At 40.8% G+C, this 26,915-nt stretch overlaps 1 protein-coding gene across 5 annotated transcripts in view; it reads right to left on the reverse strand.

The window, feature by feature from the left end:
- Window positions 1–26,915, reverse strand: part of ZNF516 (zinc finger protein 516) — a 111,483-nt gene that overhangs the window by 18,197 nt on the left and 66,371 nt on the right. For all 5 annotated transcript variants that reach the window (XM_077933203.1, XM_077933202.1, XM_077933205.1 and 2 more), the window contains exon 3: window positions 3,364–4,821. In XM_077933203.1, the coding sequence (XP_077789329.1) occupies window positions 3,364–4,821 (1,458 nt within the window). The remainder of the gene's footprint in view (window positions 1–3,363; window positions 4,822–26,915) is intronic.

Raw genomic sequence — 26,915 nt, forward strand, 5'->3', positions numbered from 1 at the left:
ATTTTGCAATTCCACCCTACTTTTAAAAACAAGGTAAAGGTAAAACAGCCCTCCTAATTCATTTTAACAATTTTTACATTTTCTCACAAACTGAATGTCAATACTGGTGTTCTGAAACGGGTTAAAAGGCTACCTAAAACCTTTCCTGCCCACAGACTATTTCCCACTTTCCTTTCTTGTTAAGAATTTATTTTTTTTATGATAGGCCAGGAGTATCTAGTGTTTTCAATCTAGATTAGGGGAGCATGTGAAGTGCCAGCAGTAGGCAGAATGGCCAGTCTAATGGCCAAGGCTGGATCCTGTGATTAACAGCTCAACATGGCACACATATCCCAACTCCAGGAAATTAAAGGGTGGCCTGTGGCTAAGAAAAATTTCTGTGCCCAGATCCAGAAGCATGGGTGCACCAGCAAGTCTAATGGCATCATCATCAACTATCTGGTAGCCATGTGTGGTTGGAGCCTGCATGGCCTTTTCTACTTGTGGGAAGCTAGAATATGGAACTGGTGGGGGGTAGAATTTGGGAAACATTACATGGGGTGGGGTGGGAGTAGCCACAATATGGCAGTATAATCAGCAGCCAGGAGTCACAAGAGCAGAACCCAAACTGTACCTCTTCCCCATGCTGTAACTGACCATTTCAGAAATGGGGCAATGTTGCCATGGAGGAAAGTCAAAATGTAGGCTGATTCCCATGCCTGAAGTTTCTGGTGTTATTTTGCAACATGGGGGAAACTGTGTAGCAGTGGTTCCAGAATTATGAGTGGCCCATCCTTAAATAAGTTTTTTAAAAAAGCAAAAAAACAAGCTGTGTGTTTTAGCCATAATTCCTTATAGTACCCACCAGATACTGCTCTCCAGCCCTTTCCAAACAATTGCTAATGACTCTGCTGTATTATTGCATTCTTTCACAACTGTCAAAAAGTAAAAGCTCGTGCCTTACTCAGGACTATATTTGTATCCACAACTGTCCAAGGTCATTCTTTCACCTCTTTGGTCTCCATTTTTTGGAATACACTTCTAAAAGCCTTTCTACTCAATAAAGGTAAAGGTACCCCTGCCCGTACGGGCCAGTCGTGTCCGACTCTAGGGTTGTGCGCTCATCTCACTTAAGAGGCCGGGAGCCAGCGCTGTCCGAAGACACTTCCAGGTCACGTGGCCAGCGTGATGAAGCTGCTCTGGCGAGCCAGCACCAGCGCAGCACACGGAAACACCGTTTACCTTCCCGCTATAAAGCGGTACCTATTTATCTACTTGCACTTAGGGGTGCTTTCGAACTGCTAGGTGGGCAGGAGCTGGGACCGAAAGATGGGAGCTCACCCCGCCGCGGGGATTCGAACCGCCGACCATGCGATCGGCAAGACCTAGGCACTGAGGTTTTACCCACAGCGCCACCCGCGTCCCTTTCTACTCAATAGACAGGTATAAATGAGGGGTGTTGAGATGTGTGTGTGTGTGTGTGTGTGTGAGAGAGAGAGAGAGAGAGAGAGAGAGAACAGAAGGAACTTTTCTAAGGACATCTTTTAGATTTATCTAACTAACAGTTAGTTAAAACTTTCTTATTTAGCCGGTAAGGAATAACAGCTATATTTAGCTTGCTAAGAGAATTAGCAATGAAAAGCCTTAGGATTCCTCAATGGATGTTTACACGAGGGCAATGAACAAAAGGAAGCAGATTTCCGTATTAGTTTATACACACAGAATCCCATAGGAAAGTCAAATCCTTGAAGATGAGGTACCTGCTATTCCCTCACCCATTTACTCTCTTCTCTCATGCATGACCATCTGCATCTGTTGTTTTATTATTGTCTTTATGTCGTGAAATAACTCATTGTACACAACTCTGACATTCCAAATAAAATGGGCAGGATAAAATATATTTTAAATAAAACAAATAAATAAAATGTGTCAGTTAAGCTTCAGCTTGGAGAAAAGGTATGCTTGGTATTAACATGAGGGACAGCACCTCAACAAGCCTAGCTTAGACCCTTAGCCTCCTAACTGAGCACATGTACCTCTGCCTCTGCTCCAGGGCTTCCTTTGCCACACCACTTTTTAAGTGTATAATGTATGGCTGCCCCAATGATGGAGGATGCTGCCATAGGTAAACCACCATTGATTTCTCTTTGTTGTTTTCATACAGTGGAAAGATTTGGAGGCATGCAATATATTCAAAATAAAGCACCAATAATGGCACACGGTTGCTAGTAGTGATCAGTGATAGATTTTGGAAGTACAAGGACATGAGACAAATTTCCTATTTTTATTTCCTGTTTTTATGTTGTGAACCGCCATACTGATGAACAAACAAATAAGGCACAAACTCTGGCTCTGCTGGTAAATCTGCATTCTTGCCCTACTGACACCCCCCCCCCACACACACACACCTTAAGCACCAACTGTGCTCCCTATGACTTTCCCTTACTCTGCCTCCCCCCATTTTTAATTCAAACCCTGAATCGCAATGCACAGCCTTACCAGTGCGTTCAATAAAGCCTGTTCCCTCAAAGACTCTTCCACAAAGAAAAGAAATATAAAAAATCTTAGTTCTTTGCACTGAAGACTAAGAACATTTGTACATCTACCTTCTGCTGAGAAACATGTGTGTAGATGGAACTTTCACCAGGATCAGCACCAGAGAAAGGGGAGCATTGGCACAGTGCTGTCAAGGGGTTCCCACCCTCCCAACACCCCCTCATCCCTTGGGCCAGGAGCTGAACTTGGTTCACATTCAAAGGCTGCTGAAAAGTATCCAGGGCTGGATCTACACTGACCTGTCTAAAGTTATTTGAACTGTAAGATATATTGTTCTAAAAGGTCACAGAGCATACTTGTAATTTAAATCCTCTTTCTTACCTTGTTGTTGGTTTATTTTTGTCAAAACACTGCTAATTGCTCTGCAGCACCCTCTGGTGTCGCATTTTAACAACAAGAATGTTAAAAGCAACGCATCATTTGTCCCTCTGCATTACCACAACCCTTCCTTAACATTTCCTAACATTAAAAACATAAGTGTAGATCCACCCCAGGATTCTGGTGCAAAGGGCAGTGAACGATGGCATGGCCAGCTACACCATTGAGCGTCTCTTCTGAGCCCCAATTTCCAAATTTTCCAAGCATCATGTTCTCTAAAACGTATGTTTATTGCACACAAAACAAAAATGCCATGGAATTTGCACCAATAGAATTCAACAGGACTTACTCCCAGGGAACTAGCTGGAGTAAGGTTGGGATAGTTAAAACAGGGGGGGTAATCTGTTTAAACATGGTGATTAATACACACCGTTTTCACAAATCCAAAATGTCAGCGATAGTCGTTAACTTAGCAAAATACCATGGAAAAGCAGTTATTAGAACTCTTACCGGCATGGTCCACTACAGGGCTATTGGCACCCCATGTTTGGTAGAGAGTGGCGAGATCCTTGGGAATGGAGGTCTTAAAGATGTTCAAAATGTCCAAGCACTTCTCGTGTCCTTCCGACGGTGGCTCCTGTTTGGTGGAATGTACAGGTGGGAGAGGCCCTGCTCTGTTTGGCTGGGGCAGCATCAGAGGACTTGCTCTGGACCCTGCTGTACAATTGACCAGGGCCCTTCCCTCGTTCTCTTTCTTGGTGTTTGGATCTTGCTGAGCCACAGGTGGGTCTTCTTGCACAAGGTATGGCTCAGCTTTACACGGGGGGAGGTACTGAGGCGGAGAGTAAAATTTGGCCTTCCCTGGTTCTGAAGCGCAATGCTTGCTTAAAGGGACAAACCCAGCACTGACTTGGGGAACGGTATACTTCTCGGAGAGTTTGCTGTTGGAGGTCTGTGAGTTGGGTTTAGAGACAATCACCGGGGAAGGCGCCAAACTTACGCCAAAGCTCCCTGCCTGCAGCAACTTGGAGTTTGCTTCATATTTTGCTTTCCCTTGGGGCTGTTGGGATACTGTGCTGTTTTGCTCGTGGGTGTGGTTCAGTTTGGGCTGCCTGTACCCATCAGTGCCTGATGACCGTGGAGCATAGCTACCAGTGGGCAGTGGCGCATCCTTCTGCATAGTCCCAGGCTTAGCAGTCATAGCAGAACCAGAAGAATTATTTTTAGATCCCGGCAACCCACTTGGCACCTGAAGGCGTGTGAATCTGCTGACAGGCAAAGGCTGGCATTCTTTACCACCAAGAGCAGGAGGGGGTCCGGTGCGGCCACTTCGTGCCATGAAAACGGCGTTGTGTTTTATACTCTTGAATCCATTTTGAAGAACCCAAGGGGGAGCCACAGAGTTACAGCTGACCTTGTGACAAATTCTTTTGTGCATCCACAGGACTTCTGGGTAATAGGTCTTATGACTGCAGTAAGGGCACGGGTGGACAATCAAAGCAGCCTGTAAGGTTGAGGTAAAACTCGTATTGCATGAATCAGCTCTGCTTGACTTCTCACTTAGATCTAATGGAATCTTCTCTGGGAAATCTGCACTGTCAACTAACACAGAGTCTTCACACATATCAGGAGGATTCTCCTTAGAGCCCTTGCCCAGCGGGGTTTGCAAATCTAGTCTCACATCAGAATACGTTGGACAGAGTCTAGAAGCAAAGTCAACAGTCCTACTAGAGCAAGGGAAATTGTGGCTTTGCTGAAATGCCGATTTCTTTAAATCCAGGGAAATTTTGCAATCCACATATTTTGGAAAGGGTTCTCTGGTCTTGTTTTCTGGTATAGATGCCACCAAAGACAGCTCTGTTTTAGATTCACTGGCATTGTTTTCTCTTGTAATGTTTCTCCCATGGTTGAACTGTAGGGTTGCCAGAGGTGCTTCTTCAGAAAAACTGCAGAGGTACGGCTTTTTACCTGGAAGGCACACATAAAAACAGAATTACTATGAAGAAAAACACATGCAAGATGCAGGTTTTCTAGATAAATATCAGAGAATGGGGAAAAGCTTCTTTGGGTTGGACAAATTCACAGCATGCCACTGCAGCCCCACTGGTGGGTGATTCTCATGCACACAGTGAGCTCCCGCCCTCCACAAGACTTTCCAACCTATTGCTTTCAGCTCAAGGAACCACCACTGAAAGGAACTGGGAAACATACAAGTAGTGGATTTCTGTGTGCACTGCTTATTGCAAAAGTACAAATACCCCACTGACACAAGCCTACAGTGAAGCTATCATCATCATCATCATATCATCACTACTATTCTTACTACTAATACATCTGTTAGTCACTTTATAGAGAAGCCTCTAAGTGACTTATTTCGATAAAATGCAAACTGATAAAATCAAGTGAAAACCAGACACTTTAAAGCAATATGCAATTCCTAAAATGGTCATCCCATTACACAATCAAAATGCTAAGTCCTTCCCCACCCCACTAAAAGATGAGCACCAAAGAAGAGGCTTAGCTACTGAAGGCCTGAATAAACAAAAAAGTGTTGGCCTGGGACCTAAATATTTATAATCATGGTGCCAGATGGGTTTTCCTGGGGAGAGTATTCCACAAGTGGGGAACACATCACTGAAAAGGCTCTTTCACATTCTTGTGTTGCCAGCCTCTGAATCTCCCATGAAAGGGGTACATGAAGAAGTATCTAAGACGATGGCCAGAAATGAAAAGCAATTTGAAAATCGTTGCAAGCTAAAATTGAAGACCAAAGAGCAGTTCACAGAGTCCTATGGGCTCATTTTTCCTCAGGGCAATTTTTCACAGATACACACCGGCATCAGATAACACGGGGAACATTCTGTGTGGGCAAATGATACACATACTTTGCCAGTGATTTCTGCAACCACGGTGACATGTCTGGGCAATTCTGTAATTGTGGACATTCGTTCTAAGTGTACCAAAGTATTCCTGGTTCAAATGGTATTTTCCTAAATACCATTTAGGAAATACCGACCAGAGAGGACAGTTCACTCAGAGAGAGAAACAACCCAAAACACATGAGCCAGTCCTAAGGTTGTACTTACTTTCCTTTGTATAAAACAAGCCCGAAGGATGCCCCCAACCAGCTCACAGGTCCTTGTATGATCAGTGGAAGCAGTTGGTCCTGGCAAGTATTAACCACTCTCAATTCCAACCTGATAATTGCCACCTGCCCAGATTTTAACTTGTCTGAATTAATTTTAGAATGTATTTTAATTAATTGATGTCTGTTTTTATGTATATTATGTTGTTTTTATGATGTTAGCCACTTTGAGCCAGGCCTCGGCCGGGGAGGGCGTGATACAAATAATAATAATAATAATAATTATTATTATTATTATTATTATCATCATCATCATCATTATTACTTCTGTTCTGCTGCTCCATTTCTAGTAGTGGGCAATACATTCCTTGAAGGCCAGATTTGCTGACCCTGTGGCTCCTGCTGCCTGAGGAGGTTAGTCACCTCACCTTGCCTCATGGATGGGCCTGGCCCTATGGCTGGTAATATTCATGTTCCACATATATTCCAAGTGCTTAGAACTACTGAGATTGCAAGAATCAGATCGTAAGTGGTCTTTTCTGTATCTGCATCTGCTCTCTGCATCAACTCTAAAAGCAAGTGTTTTGGAAAGTCAAACACATCACTGTTGCTTAGTATAACTTTGGTACCACAGGCATTGTTCCAACCCTGCCAAATGTGATCTGTTTTAGGCTGAGTGTGGGTTTTTTTTAAAAAAAATCAGTGTCTCAACTTCGATTTAATTTGGCCTCAACTCCAGTTCAGGCAAAGAGCCTTAAGCCTTTGTTTAATTCTGAGTAATTAGCTTAAAAATAACCCATGGATTTGCTGTCTAGCAGGGTTGAATACTCACTCGGTAAAGATCATTTTCTTTTCAAATTCTCAATGGGACAAGGTCCTTTGTATTTAAAGTGTTTTTTCCTGTTTTACAAGAAGTTAAGACTTCCTGGAAGCACATGCCCAGCACCGCTAGTTAAATCGACACTTGGAATCAAAAGAGCTGCCAGGGATTGTGAAATTTGACACTGCACATCTGTGTTATTTTTAAAGCACATCTGTCGCAGTTAAATGTTTTGAAGAATTCTAAGTCTTTCCTACTATGGTGCAGTTAGTTTGCTTTAAAAAGCTAAATAATCAACAGAAGTAAATAACTAACACTCCCGGTCAACTGCAATACAGTAGAGGAGACTGACCCTTTCCACTAGGAGTCATTAGTTTCAGTAATAAAGGCTTCCTCTAGACTTTGGTGCTACAGGGTTGGGAAATCACCTGTCATTAGAGTGACAGACAAGAATGGCTGAAATCCTGTACACACTTAGCAGCCTTAGAGCCATATGATTCCACTGCAATTTAAGCAGCTTTAACTGTGCACAGAATCATAGCCTCCCATGCAGATCACAAAAATATAGACTTTAAAAACTCACTAATTTCTGCCTAGTACTGTATGCTTTTCTTATTAATTTCCAAAACAACTCTACAGCTTCAAACTATTGGCCTGGATGTGTGTGTACTTCTTGCATGCTCCCTAATTTAAGAAAACTCTGCCAGTAAAAAAATAATAAAAATAAACTAGCATACAACTAACCAGCATACGCCCCACTTTTGTGCTAGTTTTTTTTTTACTTTCAATGAGTTTCCCTGTCCCCATATGAGAGAGTCTAATCGGATACAATCACAACTCCTCACAACTCCACCATCTCATTTGCCTGTTTGTGTAAACTAGGCCTCAGGAATCCAGCTGTTCCAAGTAGTCTTTTCCACACTATTTCCACATTCTGAATTGGCTCTTGATTTATGATTTTAATGTCAATATCTGGACTAACATGGTGCCCTACAGATGTTGTGGACTACAACTCCCATCAGCATGGCCAACAGCCAGGAATGATGGGAGTTGTAGTTCAAAATTGTTTGCAGGGCACCATGTTGGCTAACCCTGATCTAGACGTTTGGAGGAAACCAGCAGCTGAAAAGAATGCCATGTTTTTTTATATGGTAAATTATCAGCTTTTACTGAGGCAATTTATTCCGGAAAGATCTTATATGAGAAATGCCTTGATACTTCCCAAGCCAAAGCCCCCCATTTTTCCCTAACTCCCACAACTCATCCTTGATGTCAAGTAGTTGCTGGAGGTGCTGCAGAGAATAATTTTTTAATGAACTATTTTAAGTGTGCCCCTGGTAGTATTACTCAGAGTTCTCTTTATTGACCAATCAAGAGACCTACGAGCAGAAAAGAGTTGATAATGAAACGGCACAGGGGGAAATGTACTGGCTTGCAGCATGTGGAAGTTTAGATTATTTTAGGAACCAGGGTTTAACTATATGAGGCTAAGAAAATCTGCCTTGTGAGGGATACAATTCTGGAGTGGGTGTGGAATTTTCCCAAGCCACTTTTAGTAGGATACATTTAGTAGGATACATCCCCACACTCCAACTTACCTACTAAGGCTGATTTCAGTATTCAGACACTATTTCCATAATGTCAGTCCTATGACTTTCAGGTCATTCATGCCAATGGGCAAACTTACTCAGCGGGGAAACCCAATGCTACTCATTATGCCCAGACAGAGGAACAATATATAAATCTTTATTACGGTCCAAAGACCCATAGAACAATTTCAGAACAAAATACAGTTAAGACCGCCAACCACAAAAGAGAGAGGAACCGAGGCGGTCATTTTGTTTTTTCTCAAGCTTGATGATCTTTGTTTCTTTCAACTTCTGAAAGAAACTTTGCCATGGCCAGTGTAATATCATTAGACCTGTCATCCAAAAGATGTTTAATATGAGAAGCTTCAGATTTTCCCGGCAGATTTGCCAGTAGGGGTTTGATCAGTTGGTCCCTTGCTTGCTTGTACTGCCCACAATGCAGTAAGATACGCTTCATGCAGTCGACGTCCTGAGAACATAGGTAAAGGTAAAGGTACCCCTGCCCGTACGGGCCAGTCTTGACAGACTCTGGGGTTGTGCGCCCATCTCACTTAAGAGGCCAGGGGCCAGCGCTGTCCGGAGACACTTCCGGGTCACGTGGCCAGTGTGACAAAGCTGCATCTGGCGAGCCAGCACAGCACACGGAAACGCCGTTTACCTTCCCGCCAGTAAGCGGTCCCTATTTATCTACTTGCACCTGGTGGTGCTTTCGAACTGCTAGGTTGGCAGGCGCTGGGACCGAGCAACGGGAGCGCACCCCGCCGCGGGGATTCGAACCGCCAACCTTTCGATCGGCAAGCCCTAGGCGCTGAGGCTTTTACCCACAGCGCCACCTGCGTCCCACACCTGAGAACATAAACAAAGCCTATTCTGATAAGGGATGCCTCTCAGCCACAGATTACATGTGATCAAGATAGCAAGTTGCTATGTGAAATGTCCCAAAGCCTTTGCCTCAGGGATTCAAGGGCGGTGTCATAGCCCAGATGATACAAGAGGGATGGTGGCAGTCCAATCGAGGTGGCTTTTCTGGCCATAGTTTTCAGCCATGGGCTGATAAACTTGACAGAGGAATAACTCATCAAGCTACATCTGTAGGACTAGGTATGCCAACCATTGTTCCATTGCAATGCTAGTGCACAATACTTTATGAGATGTTGCAGAGATGCTGGAGCCATAGAAAAACACTTTGAGAGATTCCACAAACATACCTACTGTATCCCTTAGCACTTTTTATGTGTGTTTGTGGTAAGCCACAATCTGGTGCAACCTGAAAATTACTAAATGCTGCACTAAGCATTTAGGGAAGATTTACGGCAACCTTGCTCATCACAGGATAATTGTAACTATTAGCTATCTTAAACCAGCAGTTGTGGTTCAAGCTTCCTTACCATGTGAACATAGTTACCTGTCAGCAAGGGTAAGCTTGAAACATACAATCAGCTAAGGTGGTGGTTACAGTCTTGCAGGACGGTGGTTCATATAGGTCACCTGGCTAAATGGGATGCCTGAATTGTGACTGGGGTTCCTGTTGCACATGATATTTAATCAATCTCACACCACCCCAGCTTCCTGCTTAAATTGATATTGCACATGGTTTTGCAGCATATTTGGCTGCATTTTTTTACTATGTTCGCATTTTTAAAAACAGCTTGCACACAAAAAAGGAGGGGGCTACCAACACAGTAAATGCATATAAATAATAACATGTTGTTAGACACTATGTTTCTCAGGGTTGTGGTGTTTATTGCTTGGTTGGCGCTGTGAATAATTTGACACTGCTGCTTATAATGTAGAACATATAATGTGCCATTATCTTTTACTGTGTATTACACATGCACACACACACACACACACACACACACACACACACTATCACACACACAATTCACAACAACAACTTCTAACATTTTGCATTTTGTGGATATCATGTTATACACTAGGTTGCTTATTATGTCACTACGTTGTAAATCGCCCTGTTGGCTTTTGACAAAGGGTGGGATGTAAATTTCTTAAATAAATAAATATTAAATAAATGAAAATCCAAAGTGGGCTCTGATGACTTTTAGAGTGACACACTGATGGAAGCCTAGTTACGTCAAACAAGTTGGGCCTAGGCTCATTTTACTGCTCAGTAAAAGTGAATGAAAAGAAAGTCTGACCTACTTAAGTGTAATGCCACAAAGAACCTCAGAAGATTTCCTAGCTGTTGAACAAGCATTTCTGCTTTGTATTACATGGCTTTTGGTTATTATTACATTTTATTGCTAGACCTCTGGCTCTGTTTTGATTGGTGATGCTGCCTGCAAGATTTTATATTTTGCTGTGTTATCTCAGAAAATGGGAAACTAATACAGATGGCTTTTATTGGCAGCATGATATTAAAAATGAAGGGCTTTAATGCATCCAGAAAACCTGGTTAATACTTACATGAATCTTGGATTTTAAAATATAAAAAACATAAGCAAAATATTGTAAAGATATCAGATTACCCTAGTTGCCTTTCAATTCTGGTTGTGTTTGTTTGTTTCCTGTCAGTGTATTTCTCCAAGTATACATTTAAAAGACTCTAGTTTGTTCCACTTTGCTGAAGACATGCTTCTAATTTATTTATTTTTTTAATCTAAATGCCATCTAATCTAAATGTAAACAGAAGCTATCATTTTCGATAACTTTAAGCAAAATATTTGGAATACAACTGGACAAAAAAGGAGGGTGTGTTTTAAATGTGTTTGTCTTTCCTTTCCCCTCCCCAATGCAAATGTGGAACCAAATAGTCAGTCTTAACATTAAGAAATTAATGTTTGGGCATTCAAATTTTATTTTTAATAGAAGGGAAGGACATAAAGGTTATTTTGCTCAGCCCCTTGCATTTAATAATAATTATACTTTATTATTTATACACTGTCCATCTGCCTAAGTTTTCCCAGCCACCCTGGGTGGCTCCCAACAGCATATTAAAAGCACGATAAAACATCAAAAACTTCCCTACACAACAGCATCCATATATAACATGTTGGACCACTCAATATTCAACAGCATTATAGCCCTCACCTGATACTCATCTTTAAGAAACCAGAGAGAGCAAAATGAGTCCGGTTAGCTTACCCAAGTCATTATAGAATGAGAGAGGAGATACACAAACAACCTATGCAAACTCTATAGCAGCAACAGAACGCCTGTGGTTGGTTGCATTGCTGCTGCTTACCAGGAAGTAGACAGTGAGGTCAGCACAGTGCAAAGGCACTGGTGAGAGCACTTGATTGGCTCTGCCAGTGCGTTTGCACCACACTGACCTTGTACTTCTTGGTAAGCATCAGCAACATGACAAACTGGGGGTTGAGTGAGTGCAGAGCCCCGCCATGCTACCCACTACGTGTACTGCTCTAATACTGAGAATAACTCAGCAAGTCCCCAAACTAATCAATCACTTTTCACTGATCTAGACCACTTTTAACTGATCAGAGGAATCAGTATCATTTAATTTTTTTAAAACTGGACTTCATTATGAGAAACAACGCCGCATCCGAAAAGCCCAATACCTTCTGATCTTGATTATGATCTTAATACCCATATTTTGATGTTCATCTTGATAAAAACGCAAGCCCAACTGAGATCTATGAGACTTACTCCCAAGTAAGTGAGTACAAAATTGCAGCCTAATAGTTAACAGCAATTGAAAGAAGAAATGAAGTTAAGAACGAACTAATCTTGAACCTTTCCCTCCAGTGAATCATAAATATAGGTATCCACTGTATAGCAGGGGTGGGCCCACAGATAGAAAAGGTCTCCATTCATCTTCTATAAAGACGGCATATGTTCTACTGCTTTAGCTGCCTTTGTTTATAGGATGTTTGTTTGATTGTACTGTTTTGGCACTGTTTTATTTCACAAGCCTGCATACCACTCAGATATGTAAAGAGCTAAAGGTTGAGTTAGAATTATTATCGATATTAATATTAGTAATAATATTCATACATGCCTCCATTCTACAAAACCACCTGTGCTATTTTGTAATTCACTATCCATACTTTATATAACCCTTGTGGAACTTACATCCAAGTACATTTTCTGCCTAAATTATTTTTGTTTCTTATTTTTTTAAAAAATACTGTAGGTATTATTTTACTCCAGTTTTAGGGTAACCAATGCTTGCTTCAACTATCCCTTTAAAGCCCCACAGTCCTTAAAAAAACAAAACAAAACACAATACTGCAACAAATGAGGAAAAACAGGTGACACACACAAAGCCAAAAGGAATTTACAACTCATAACATATTTGAATCTTAATCTCTCTAGCATTGTCTAAGTGGACACCTGGTGCTTGTGGAAAATAAAAAGCACTAAACTCTTACAATTTGGGCAATGGAAAACATGAATGGACAACCAGCAGACCAAGTCAATAATCTGTTCTGTTCCGGGCTGCAGGCAAGTGTCTGCTCCTTTGTTCCCAAATGCTGACTATACTAGGGTTGCATTCTGAGGCCACTGGGCTTTATCAATAAAATTATTTCATTTTCAAGAATAACATTTTCAGGAAAACGAGACCTTTCTTCTTCTTTAACATAAAACTCTGGAAATCCTTCCTGCAAGGAATTTCACATTACGGCTAAAAGTATAAATTTGTGAACCATGAAATCATAAAGGTAGGCATTAATCTTGCAGTCGTAACACTGGAACTGTTAGAAGTTGAAGAAAGAAAGGGGTACGGGGGGGTGGATAATGAAGCAGAAGGAAGCAAAGGAAGCTGTCCAAAGTGTGTGTGTGTGTGTGTGTGTGTGTGTGTGTGTGTGTGTGTGTGTGGAAAGCTGTTATTTACAGTACTGAAAATGCTAGTGAAAATGACCAAAATTAAAGCAACTTTATATTTGACTATTTCCTATGAGCTAAAAAAATACACACACTTGCTTTAGTCACATGATGCTGTACACAACTGTGCATTTCTTTCCATGTGGAAAAAGTGTCATCTGTGAAGTGGATCCTTATTGTGAAAAATCTACTAACACAGAGAACTGTATAAATGGTTCTTAAGTAAAATATTTGGTCTTCCCTTTGAAAAGCACAAGCAAAAGGAAGAGTTTAGATCCCTGCAAATAAAACGGCGCTCGGTTTAACAAATGCTGTTTTGAAATCAGCCACCAAATGTTCATATGAATCCAAATTACTTTTAGGCTTTTTTCCCAGCCTGTATTTATTTTTCTTTCCGGTTAGTATGGACCAAAAATGAAGTTAGAAAAGAGTAGATCACTTTGCTATCTCCATTTTCAGTCCATGAAAATAACCACAGAGGGAAGATAAGCTTCAGCAGAAAAACAACAACCATGTTTTATCAGGAAGTAGGCATCAATTAAAACTGCGAAGTCAAATTGAGAGGAGTGAAACAAGGAGTCTCTATTGGACCAACGATGAAAAAGGAAAGTTTACATGAGAGAGGAAGAAGTCAATCTTCTTGTCTGGAGACAGATAATAAGTACATCCGACAGCTTTGCTGAAGACAACACATTTTAATGGGTTTTGTAAATGTTACATCTGCATAGGTAACTGTTAAGTGTACTTAATGTTTAGTTTTTAAAAATAGTAAAACGGAATAATAAAATAATAAAACATAATGTGTAACAGCACGATGTTGATAAGCCTTGCTTTAGATAACTGCACTGCATTTTGCCTCTATTCTTTCTCCCCTCCTCTCCTTTCAACCCCCATAAAGTGGTGAAGGAGACAAGCTTGTGTTTTGAACTTCAAACGGAAAATTGTTTCCTGAACACTGTGTCTTGAAAAAGATAAGAGGCAAGGGTAGTATGGGAAGAATGTGCATAACTGCAGCTACATGTATCTAGGCTTAGTTTCTGAAGGGGTGCAGGGCGTGAAGGCAACATATCTCACCAGCTTTTTCTTGTTGTAAGTTCCCTCGCTGCAAGAAGCCAAGTTACAGGGAACCAGGCAGAGGGCATTCTCAGTAGTGGCACCCACCCTATGGAACACCCTCCCACCAGATGTCAAAGAGAAAAACAACTACCAGACTTTTAGAAGACATCTGAAGGCAGCCCTGTTTAGGGAAGCTTTTAATGTTTAACAGACAATTGTATTTTAATATTTTGTTGGAGGCCGCCCAGAGTGGCTGGGGAAACCCAGCCAGATGGGTGGGGTATAAATATATTCTTATTATTACTAAATTCTGAGGTCCTATTGATTTTCAGCCTTTGGCCAAAAGTTGATACAGCTTTCTATCATGCGTAAGGGGACTCTTGTGAGCTTTGTGCAGCTACCATACCAATCTCAGTTCTTGTAAAAACGAACCACTGGATCTTCTCAGATGACCTGTCACACTAGTTAATTCTAAAGGTTGAAGAAATACTGTATCCAGTTGCATTTCCTTTTTCCTTTCATCCCAGCATCCACCATTTTCTCCTTTGCACAAGAACTGAGGAAAAACAACGATAACTATGTGTGGCATAAAAAAAAGAAAGAAAGACAAAAGACAACCAAGCAGCAAACAGCTTTCAAGACCTGCTACGAAACAGTCCTGGTGACAGCCTTACTGAGATTGCCAAAGACATCAGCCATTTACTGGCAACTTCAATAAGCTCCTTTAAGAGCCAATGGGACAACAAATCTATGAGAGAATCCTCCTTGAAGCAGGAGAGGGTTCCACTTCTGGGTGCACTGACCTTTTAAAGTTTCCACCTCATTATAATGCTTTCAAATCGGGGCCTGGATTTTAAAGCTCACAAAAGGGGAAATAATCATTTTCTGCTTAACACTTTGGAAATCACAGAGGAAAACAGCACGTGAACAAACAACTTTTTCCTTAGAAAAAGGAAGTGCATTTTCCCACAATTCGTAAACAAGTGTTTAGTTTATTTTAAAAAGACAAAGAAGCCAAAAGAATTCAAGATCACCAGAAGAATGAATAAAGCCTAAAGAGGAAAGGAATGATGGCAGGCGGGGGGATAAAAGGAGACACTAATCAATACCAAAATGTCACATCAGATTTGTTCTAAAAGTGGAAGGCAACATTCATTTCACAAATCACCCATCAGAAAGATTTTTTAAAAAATAAAAATAATGCTGGCACTAATGTTTGAGTGAATGAAAACAAGAGCAATCTGAATTTTTGCCATCCGGTCTTTTTCAGATATATCCAAATCCCGTGGGGTTTTTTTTAAAAAAACCACCCCTAAAATAAATTCATCCACATGCAGTAGTATTGATTCTACCGCACACTGGTGAGTCATAGGGGCATGCAAAAGTACATTCATTTTAGTAGATGGGAAAGGGTATCATTCAAAGATTTCAGTGATGGGCTACATGCAGGATTCTTCCCAAGGATTCTGGCTGGGAATAGTAGGAGGGAGGGGGGAGAGAGAGGCCGTTTTGGAAAGCACAAAGAAAATGCTGAAGCACACTGCCACAGCCTGGCTCAAAGTGGAAGTTTTCGTTCTGGAGGGAGGAGAAAAAGAGAGAATATCACAGCTTTTTTTCTATTCCTAACCCACTTGCTAACCTGGGGAGAAGAAAAACATTGTGACAAACATACATAGCTGTCAACTTTTCCCTTTTCTTGTGAGGAATCCTATTCGGAAGAAGGGAATTTCCCTTAAAAAAAGGGAAACGTTGACAGCTATGCAAACATATGCTTTTATTTTTGCAGCATTTCACTTTCACAAATGGTGCAAAACTCTTAGATTGTACAGCTAATCATTTAAACATTAGAGAGCACAAGAAACTAACTGGCTGCAGTTCTGCTGCGTTTCTATCTTTCTCAGCCCTTCTTCGAGGCTCCAACAATTGAATCTGAAGTATAAAAAATAAAATAAAAATACAATGCATGTGCTCTACCCTTCTCCATCAGGAAAGTCCTGGTGCCTTCAGCACTAAACATTTCCTGGGAACGCACTGCGTTCTGAAGCGGGATATGCATATACTGGAATAGAGTTAGAGTGAAAAAGAATGGGACTGAGTCAATGAGATGCCACTACATATATTTTGCCCCTTATAAATTTGCCACATTATCTTTATGAAAGCCATGTGAACATTGATTTAAATAAATTAACAAGGAAGTAGTTGCTGAAATACATACATAAATAAAGTGCAAGAATTCAGAACATTTCAATCCGTTTTGTTTCAGCATCTACTTGTCTGGGTTCGTGTAAGTTTTAAGTGGCAACTCATATACTGTCCCACTAAGTAATCATATTAGTCAGAAGTATATCATCCAATGTTTCTGGAAAGTAAGCAGTCCAGGTCTATGTGGGCACTTAATTTACACTGCTTTGTATAAATTATGCTGTGTGTTCCTAGCACTATAACCTCTTCTGAGCCACTCTGGCCATGCTAAATTTATTCTAGGAAAGGTAGCTAAACGCTGTTAAGCTTCACAATTCAGAATCGTCACTCCATCTGCAAAATGGCTCTATTTTGTACTGTCAGGTGCTGTCCAAAGAAGCTGTAGCTATTTTATTAGCTCCTCTGGCAACATGGCTTAGAAGTGTTATATATCAAATGATCACACTGGGATAAACAGAACCTATTATTACTAGGCCCATACTATGTTAGTGTTCTCATCTGCAATATGATGGCAATATAGAATGTTTTCCTATGTGTATTTTGAAAGCACGAGATGATTTCAGATTCCCAAAGCAAAAGAACACAGTGAAATTCAGTTGTTATGTCACTTTTTGCTCTGGAAATACATTCCACCTTCAAGTCACATGAGCTGCTTTTCTTTTTTAAGTACACAAGTGAAGAAATACGAACAGAGCACCTGTAAGCAAATATAAAAATAGAAAAGAACAGTTAGGGAAATAAGTAAGTAGGAAGCTGATGAGAGCCACATTTACCAAACAGGTTCACTGGTAATCTCAAGTGATTTCAATCTAAAGTAGGTGACTATTTATGCTGGACAAAAATGCTGAGGTAGGAGAAAATTAACATTTCTACAGAAATGTCTACTCTAGAGGGAATGTTTAAGCGATACCCAAAATGGGGAAGGAGGATAGTTTCATTTCAAATTAAGACAGATTTGTTTACAATTCTGAATGAGAACACTCACATTCTGAAATAATAACTCAGCCATCAGTCATTAAATGAAATTTCAAAAATAAAGTAAAAACCTTTAACAAATGTGAGCTAATATCGCTCACGACATACAGTTGAAAAGGTTTCCAGATATTCAGCTAGGTTTTACTCACAGCAGACCCACTGAAATGAATAGACTTAACTTAGCCACGTTCATTCATTTCAATAGGTGTACTCTGAGTAAAACTGCCACCCACTGTGTGCACTCCTTGCATTGTGAGGCCAGGTCCCCTTTTGCACAATTATTTTACGAAGCAAAATCTTGCAGTGGAGGGCCAGCTACGCAGGTGAACATCAGACGAGTTGCTGAACCTGCCTTCTCACCTCTAGCAATGCTGCCACTTCCCAAAACCAGGCTGGGGCATGGTGTGGCCAGGCAAGGACCACACAGGTGCACCAGTAGGAGTGCCAAACTAACAATGACCATCCCACTACTTGGTACCAAACTCCTGCCACTGTGAGGTTCTTACTGGAGAAATTATAATATTCTGCATGTGTTTGTGTCTGCAGTTGGTTGTCTATTGCCAAAGAGAAAGCTTTCCCCCGACCCAAGGGAAAACAACAAGTTTTCCTTTTCTTCTGTGGCACCATATTTTGATAACCATCTCGCCAACCAATCACTTCACTTTAGGCCGTGTCTCTTTGTGGGTCCCAACTTTTCTACAGACTTAGGCCTCAAAGGATGGTAAAGCTGTTTACCTAAGTGCCTTTCCAGTCTCTGCAGTCTGTTTTAGGGCCACGTGAAGAGAAATGGAACGGCATATCATCCCACTGTATTTAAGTGATTATCAGACTTTCTTGCACCTCTCTTTAGCTCAAACTACCAGGTTTTAGTGTCTAGACCACATTTTTAGAAGCAAGGCTGCAATTCTGGTGAGGAAAGGTCTGGAGACAGACAAGCTTGGCAGAACCAACAACTGACATACTTCCCATTGTGTAAGCTGGTCTCCATAAATCACTCAGCTTGTTTAGGTGTCAGCGACTTCAAGGACTGCTGCAGATGTTCCAAAAAATATACAGTCATACCTTGAATCCTGAACGCCCTGGAACTCGGATGTTTTGGCTCCCGAATGCCGCAAACCCGGAAGTGATTGTTCCGGTTTACGAACGTTCTTTTGGAACCCAAACGTCCGACGGGGCTTCCACAGCTTTTGATTTGCTACTGTAGCTCCCTGCAGCCAATCAGAAGCTATGATTTGGTTTTCTAATGTTTTGGAAGTTGAACGGACTTCCGGAACAGATTCCATTTGACTTCCAAGGTACAACTGTATAGGTAAACACAAGGACAAACCACAGAAGAAGCCTTGGTTGCAGCTCATGATTAGTCTGGAGGAAGTTAAACCATGAAGTTAGGTTTGGACGGCACACTAAGTCAAACCATGGTTTAGCTTAACACAGAAGCAGAATGACCAGAGAAGAGTAAAGCAGTCACCATCATCTGTCCAGAAACCCATTCATTCAACCAGGCAAACAATATGTGAGAGGGATTCAGGTAGTGTTTGGGGATTGCTTTAAGTACAAGTTACACTTGCCTGATATCATTACACAATAGTGTTAGTGTTATGTTTGTTCGATTTCCACCCACCGTGACTGTATGCACTAATATGAGCTTGAATCTTGTAGCCTGTCAAGTCCACCCTTCAAGTCCTGATTGTGATGTAAAAATCTCCATTTATAATAACATTTGCAATTTTCTATTTGTATAAGCATAAAGCCAACTTTACAAAGGCACCAAAAGTTTTCTGCAATTCCCCTTCCAAATTGTTATCAAGCAACACTTCTAATGACTTCCTTTCTGAACATAAAACTTTTGTAAAACTTCATGATGAAGGATCTGCCATACACCAAGTATTTTCCTGTTCCTGAAAGTGATTTTTAGAGTGTGCACAGATTTTTTACTGCTGTTGCTATGGCTCATAAACAGCAGCAATTAACTAATAAAAAGTTGCACAGTGCCCAGATTCTTTTGTGGGACTAATAGTGTGCAAAACTTAAAATGCAGTGTATTTGTCGCTAAAAGTCTGTCATAAATAAAAACCCAAGATTCCTATGTATGTAAGATTCTTTGTGGCATTATGTTTCAGTATATTGCTGCAGAGTACAAAGAAATCATTGAGACACACTAGATAAATGTGACCTTGTAAAAAGCCTGGCAGTGCATTTTGTTAATTGTGTGTATGCACTGAAACAGTTTATTACCATTCAAAAATATCAAGGAAGTTAAGAATTAATTTCTATTTTAAAAGTAGTATTCCTTTTATGATAAGTTTTTTCTTTTTTAAAAAAAAATTGCTAAATGACTGCAGTGCATGCCTCTGCAGGAGAAAAAAATTCAGAATATAAGCAATCTTTGTTAAGAATGTAATACAATAAGACACTGACATTCATTCAGAGGGCAGCTGCCTCAAATTTATTCAGCTGGAACTGCACTGTACCCAAAAAACCACTAGATGGCACCTATTCACAATTTATAATCCAAATTGCAACATTTCCCTTTGCACGGTGTGTGGTCCTAAGTCCCATCGAAACACAATTGAAAGTATGTCAAGCTTTGACCAATAAGTGGCAACTAGAAGGAACCTGCATCTATCTTGGGGAAAAGCAAGAAACTCATTCAAAAGTAAAAAAAAAAAATATTCCAGCTATTGTTTCTTAATGTAACACTTCCTAATTTAATATTTCTCCATTTTAATTCTCCAAAGCCTTGAAGAAATTCGCGCAACCCAAACTACACAAAAATATCCTTGAAATGTATTTGCAATCTAACCTTAAGTCAAGCAAGAGAGACATTCTTGCCATATTCCAAATTACCAAACCTCCAACCTCATTCAGCCTCCAACCCCCTTCTCAGTTAAGCATTTCAGAAAATTACAGCTGATGTCATGGTTTAATTAGAAATATTGTACAAAATAATGATGTGCTGAAGAATACCCAAGCAAAACTAACAAGTTATATTATTTGGCCAGTCCCCTCGAAGTTTAAAAAAGAAATGAAATGAACAAAGCAATAAAAAGAAAGGAAGATTACTGAGCAGAAATAAGTAACAGGTTTGATTTTTGAGTGAAGGAAGTGTTGCTGCTGCCTTTGAAAGTTTTAGACACCTGACAGGTTTGAGGGCAAGGGCGTGGGAAGAAAATGGGAGAGGAAGATAATCAATAATGGACGACTGTGAAATCGCCCTGTGCAATGGTGCCTGTTTCTCTCTTGCCCCATTTACTGCAAAAACATCATAGCACTCAGGGACACTCAGCAAGTGTTATTATAAAGAACAGGGGGGGGATGCATACCATAAAACAGATTAAGATCCTTTACAAAATAAAAATCTCCATGCACACATCATGTATTTTGCCCAACTTACAATGTCTACAAGAAGCTCAAGGGAATCCTCCCTACAGCTAAATGACTTGTATCTCCATATTACTCCCATGAGAGTTTTCCCTTCCTCCTGTTTGGATTTCCTAGCAACATATCGCCAACAGACCCCTGATTCTAGTGCTGAGCTGAAGTATTCAGACCAGGGTTGTTGTTTTTTTGAGATACTTTGTGGGCCTGTAAAAATGCCCTCCCCAGAGATTCCCCCCCCCCCCGTAGGCTTCTTGGATCAAGGGACATTTCTGTTAAGAAGGCAGAGGGATGGGAGATGTGCCATAATAAATACGAGGTGGCAGAGGGTTGCATCAGTCTTTCTATTTTAAAAAATCTGTTAAAAGCTTTGCAGTGGTTTCTACCAGCAGCTGAACTGCAAAGAGCAGCAGGGATCTCAGAAACATTCCTTGCTGAGAAATGGTGCAATGGGGGTGGGGGTGGGGAAATTACTCCCTAGCCCAGGGAAGGAAAATTCAGCTTGTTTTGCATCAGGTTCCAAAAAATCAAGTTCACTGCTTTGGAGTAATTCTTGATCCATCCTTGGCACTAGAGGCACAGGTGTCCTTAGTGGCATAGAGTGTTTTCTAGACCAGTATGCCAACTACATGGGACGCGGGTGGCGCTGTGAGTTAAACCACAGAGCCTAGGGCTTGCCAATCAGAAGGTCGATAGTTCAAATCCCCGGGACGGGATGAGCTCCCATTGCTTGGTCCCTGCTCCTGCCAACCTAGCAGTTCGAAAGCATGTCAAAGTGCAAGTAGATAAATAGGTACCGCTCCAGCGGGAAGGTAAACGGCGTTTCCGTGCACTGCTCTGGTTCGCCAGAAGCGGCTTAGTCATGCTGGCCACATGACCCGGAAGCTGTACGCCGGCTCCCTCGGCCAATAAAGCAAGATGAGCGATGCAACCCCAGAGTCGTCCGCGACTGGACCTAACAGTCAGGGGTCCCTTTACCTTTATGCCAACTACAACCTCTCCTGGACAGTCTGGCAACAAGGATCCATGCTCTGGTAACACCTTGTTTATACAGTTATTATGTATTATGTATTGCACATGGGCTTATCCCTGAAGATGACTTGGAAGCTAGCAGAAGATAAACAGCCAAGATGACCTTTGACCTTACTAGGCTGCTGGGAACACATTCCACCAGTTTTGAGATCTACACATGCCCTTCATGATGCCTTAGGGAACACTTTCTTCCATATCAACCAGCCTAAGTCCACTGGGCCCATCACCATCATAGATCAAGTATATATTTCCCATTGGTTGTGTCACCGATAGGGAACGTCCTGTCAATGGCTTTCCATCTGAGAGCCACTATACTATGGTTTGTTTTGTAAATATCAAAAGGATGCTGTGCCTTGAAAGGAAGTAAGCTGGAAAAAAGCTTTCTACCTTGTAAATGTGATTACTGTGGACAAGTGTATAAGGAAATGTTCACACATGTAACCAATTTGTTAGCTAGATTCTTAAAGAAAGCCAATACAGAATGGGGAGGGTACAAAAAAACAACAAGCAACTAAAATTACTCTCTGATGTGTGTAAGAAATAATAGGTTGCACCCAATGTAAGGGGTAAGGTAAGGTAAGGGGACCCCAGTCACAGATGACTCTGGGGTTGTGGCGCTCATCTCGCTATACTGGCTGAGGGAGCCAGCATTTGTCTGCAGACAGCTTCCAAGTCACGTGGCCAGCGTGACTAAACCACTTCTGGCAAACCAGAGCAGCGAACAGAAATGCCGTTTACCTTCCTGCTGGAGCGGTTCCTATTTATCTACTTGCACTTTGACGTGCTTTCAAACTGTTAGGTTGGCAGGACCTGGGACCGAGCAACAGGAGCCCACCCCATTGCGGGGATTCAATGTAGCTCTGAGTTAAAGTCACTTAGCGATATACTTGGTCCACCAAAATGCTCTGTGCCAGCAAAATGTTTTTGTGCAAGAGAATGCAAAAGCTGCTTGCTGGTGGCCTTTTGCACAATAGATTGTGCAATGGGTTTCTGGTGGTGCAACTCTTGTGTTAGATTCCTCTGTTGCACAACCTGAAGACTCACCCATTGGACAACACAAAAGCCCTTGCGCTAGCAGACCAAGAACAATGGATACAGCCCAATATGTTATCTAATAATACTTCATTCTTGCTCAAGACTAAAATGGGCTGAGAACTTCAGTCAGTCAATATAGATACTGAATGCCTTCTGCACAGAAAGTGTAATGCAGAAAAAGTGGATCAAAGCTAAGTAAAAACTTCACACACACACATGCTTTATACAAATATTCTCTCATACTCTATCCTTATTAATTTGATTGTGATTTTGTTGTAAAGAGGAGGGAATCTCTTTATCTTAAACACAATTCAGACCGGCTTGTAAAAAATAAATTAAAATAAAATTCTTGCTGCCATAAAAGGAAGAAGACAAGGACGGCCATTGAAAAGCATGTCTAGACACAGCTTTGTGTATGTGGAGCTGCGGGTACCATTTTTGGTGGTGCCATTCCCAGCCATTCCCACCCCAGTTGGGTTCCAGAGAATAGCACTGAAGAACATCATTTGGCTCCATGGCACTTAAGCTTGGGTTCATCTTGTCCCCGATATTGTTTAACATATAAAACCACTGGGTGAAGTCACCTCATCAATCTGCGTGTGACACCCAGCTTCATTTCTCTATACCATCTAAATGAGGTGAAGTTGTGCAAGCACGGAACGTTTTGCCTTTCCCACCCAAACTAGGCTGCTGGAATGAAGAACTGAGCCAAAGGACCCAGCTCAGTTCTGTTACAGCAAATAAATTTCTAGGGTCATGATGTGCTTAGATTCACCCTGTTCTTTAATTCTACTGCATGTCTGGCTCTGCTTGGTAGATCTTGGGGTTCTACGAAAAATGGAAAAAAAGGTTGGATCTACTGACATCTGCTCATATTGACATAGACAATAAATGGGTGAAATTTCTAAATGTCACTGAAAGTTATTTTGCTATCATCCCATCACAGTTAAAATTATTTTTTTTCAAGAACCGCGCCTGTTTGCTCTCGCATAACACCTATAGCAATAAAGGCAGATTATTCATTCACTAGGAACAGCAAAATATTTTCCTGCTATCCAGCTAATCTGTTCTTTAAGGCAAGAATAGGGCTTTCAAAGCTGATCTTTAGATTCAGATTAAGCACTGAGCTAAGAACAGCAACATGGTATTTCTTTGCCAAAGAAAATGCGGTAGGTGTTTTCTGTCTGCACAGATAGAATCACTTCACAAAATACCAAGAGCAATATCGTTGTTTCGCTTATCGCTACCGTGGAAGCAAAGCAGAAACCAGCTAGAAAGTGGGGGGAAATGAAGAAAGGCACCAGAACAAAAAGTCTTGGTATTTTATCCCTTTGCACATTGAAAGAAAGTGAGTGGGGAGAAGCTACACTTAAAAAACAAAATGGAAGATCTTCTGTTTGGGAATAATGAGTAGTCAAGTGGCCAGTGTATGGTCTGAAGGCATATGAGCAGGGATGGGTCTGTTTAGTGGATGGGTGACCACCTAGGAGCTATGTGTATTTTTTGTTATTATTATTTTTTATTAAATTTATATACCACCCTTCATCTGAAGATCTCAGGGCAATTCACAGCAGAAAAACACAGGACAAAAGCACAAAATGAAAAATTAAATGAAAACCAAACAATAACACACACACCCTGGCACAAACACATTTAAAAGGATATAGAATATTAATCAAGCAAAGACTTTGTTGAAAAGGGATGTTTTCACCTGGCGCCTAAAGATATATAATGCAAGGGCCAGATGAACTTCTGGGGAAGAACATTCCTCAAATGGGGAGCCACTGAAGAAAAGACCCGTTCTCATGTTGCCATCCTCCAGACCTCTCATGGAGGAGGCACATGAAGAAGGGCTCAGTTGCTGATCACAGAGTCCAAGTCAGTTTATATGGGGAGAGGCAGTCCATGAGACATTGCGGTCCTGGACTACTGAGCTCCATGATCAAAGAAATATAGGACATAAAGATGTGAGATGATGAACAGAACTGAACAATAATCGGTAACGTCTGCTTTACATCTCAGTGTTACTCTCCAAACCACCAAAACTAGTGACATATAAGGAAGTTTATAAACATACACAAGCCAAGGACCACTCCTTGGGCAGAACCAAGCAACACAGCTTCCTCAACTTCAATTCAAGTGTCTCTTTTAAAAACAAAACAAAAAACCACTACTTATTCATCAGTTGCAGAGCTTGAGTGAACTGCTGCTTACACTCTGCAGCATATGTTATATCTTCAACCATATACCTGTAGCTTGCAAGCTGAATAAGATTCACGAGAAATGGGCTAATGAGATACAGATTGGGAAGTCATAATACTTTAAATGATAGCAGATTATACTGTAATTGAAATCTGCGAGAACAGTCTAGATGACATTTATGATTAATGTAAATGATAGCAACCTGGTTAACTTGTTTGACCAGTTATCTTCTTATTCTCTGGGCAAGAAGTGACAACATAACTTAGAAACTGACAGGCATCAAAGGATAATGCCAGGGAGAATTTTTTTTCCAACTGCCAGCAATCATCTGTAGCTATTACAATGCATTTAAAATTCACAGTCAGTGAATTAAAGATGACAGTATCTTGAGCAGTGACTGAAAGCACCCACGCTCTAGCAGTGTTACAAATTCAGAGGCATGCGGGTTACGATATTAGAACAATATCTCAGGGAAGTCAGCATCACTGAAGTTGTGCTGAGCAAAATGTTTGAATTAAAAATTACATTGCCTAATACTGCTTGCGACAACTAGACTGCACTGGAGCATTCAGACAAGCCTTTTGGCAAGTTCTGAGGAAGAAGTACTGAGAGGAGCTACGGGAGGGCATAAAAGCTTGCCACATATCAGAAATACAATGCACAATATTTCTGTTGTGTAGTAATAAGGAAGAGCAGTGTTAGCTAACCCTTCTCCTAACCCCCACATAATCAATGGAGCATATATCCTGTGCAACTCTCTTACAGAGGCTGTATCAAAAATTTGCATCTTCAAAGGAAGGCGACAATTTAGTGCCCACACCAAAAAAACAAAACAAAAAATTGTCTATGAGGGGAAATAAGGCTATGTTACAGTATATGCAAAGCACAGTGGACATTTTGTAACAAAGTGATATTTTGATCAAGAATGAGAAGGAAAACAACTAGGATTCTTTTCGACACTACACTGGCTGGAAACCTAGCCTGAATTTTCAACAGTTTTCAAAACAGAGAGCGAACATTTAGATCATCCAAATTCCAAACACTGAAATTGCATAGGTCAGAAGGTTGACACTAGCAAAACTCCCAACACAAATAAAATTGGGTTCAGAAGAAAAGAAATGGATAATTGTGCGTAACTAATAATGGGTAGATTGCAAATGGACACAGTAAAAGCAGCCTAAAATATATTGTAAACTGACAGCCAGGCAGACAAACCAGCAAAGAGCTGAAGCTCAGATGTTCCCTTCCTTTCTTGCTTATATTAGATATGTCTGTCAGGGCGAGTGGATTACATTCCATAGCTACAGACTACAAGTCAGGCTACAATAGTGGTTTTTTGCAGAATCATTTTTCCGCTTTGTCTTCAGGCAAAACATTAAAATTCAGCTGCCTGTTTTAAAATACAAACATTTTTTTTAACTTTAAAGAGTGCAAAGTCTACTTTTAGTATTAGTCTAGTGAAAAGGCAGCCCTCTTTATAGCTCTTTTTAGCTTTCAGCTTTAGTCTTGCATATAAAGACAGCTGGAGATTTCGGAAACAACACTTATTACAGGCAAAAGAATGTTAAACATTTCACATCTAAGTATCAATGAAATGCTATATTTACATTGATACTTAGATTATTGTTATATATTCAGGATAAACATATTGCACCTGGGTTATTTTGGGACGAAGAGTGTTATGTAAATTGCATATGCAACACAATGCATATAAAGCAACAAGCACAATAACCTCATTTTATAGAGTAAATCAATGACTATCAGCCATTTAGAGCTTGATGGTGTATGTTAACAATTATTCTATAGCTACAGTAATCAAATATTATAATGATTGCTCCTTCTAGCAGTAAAATCAGTGATATGAGTCAACAAGACTATAGCC

The sequence above is a fragment of the Podarcis muralis genome, chromosome 8 (genome assembly GCF_964188315.1).
Source record: "Podarcis muralis chromosome 8, rPodMur119.hap1.1, whole genome shotgun sequence".
In the NCBI taxonomy this organism is placed as follows: domain Eukaryota; kingdom Metazoa; phylum Chordata; class Lepidosauria; order Squamata; family Lacertidae; genus Podarcis; species Podarcis muralis.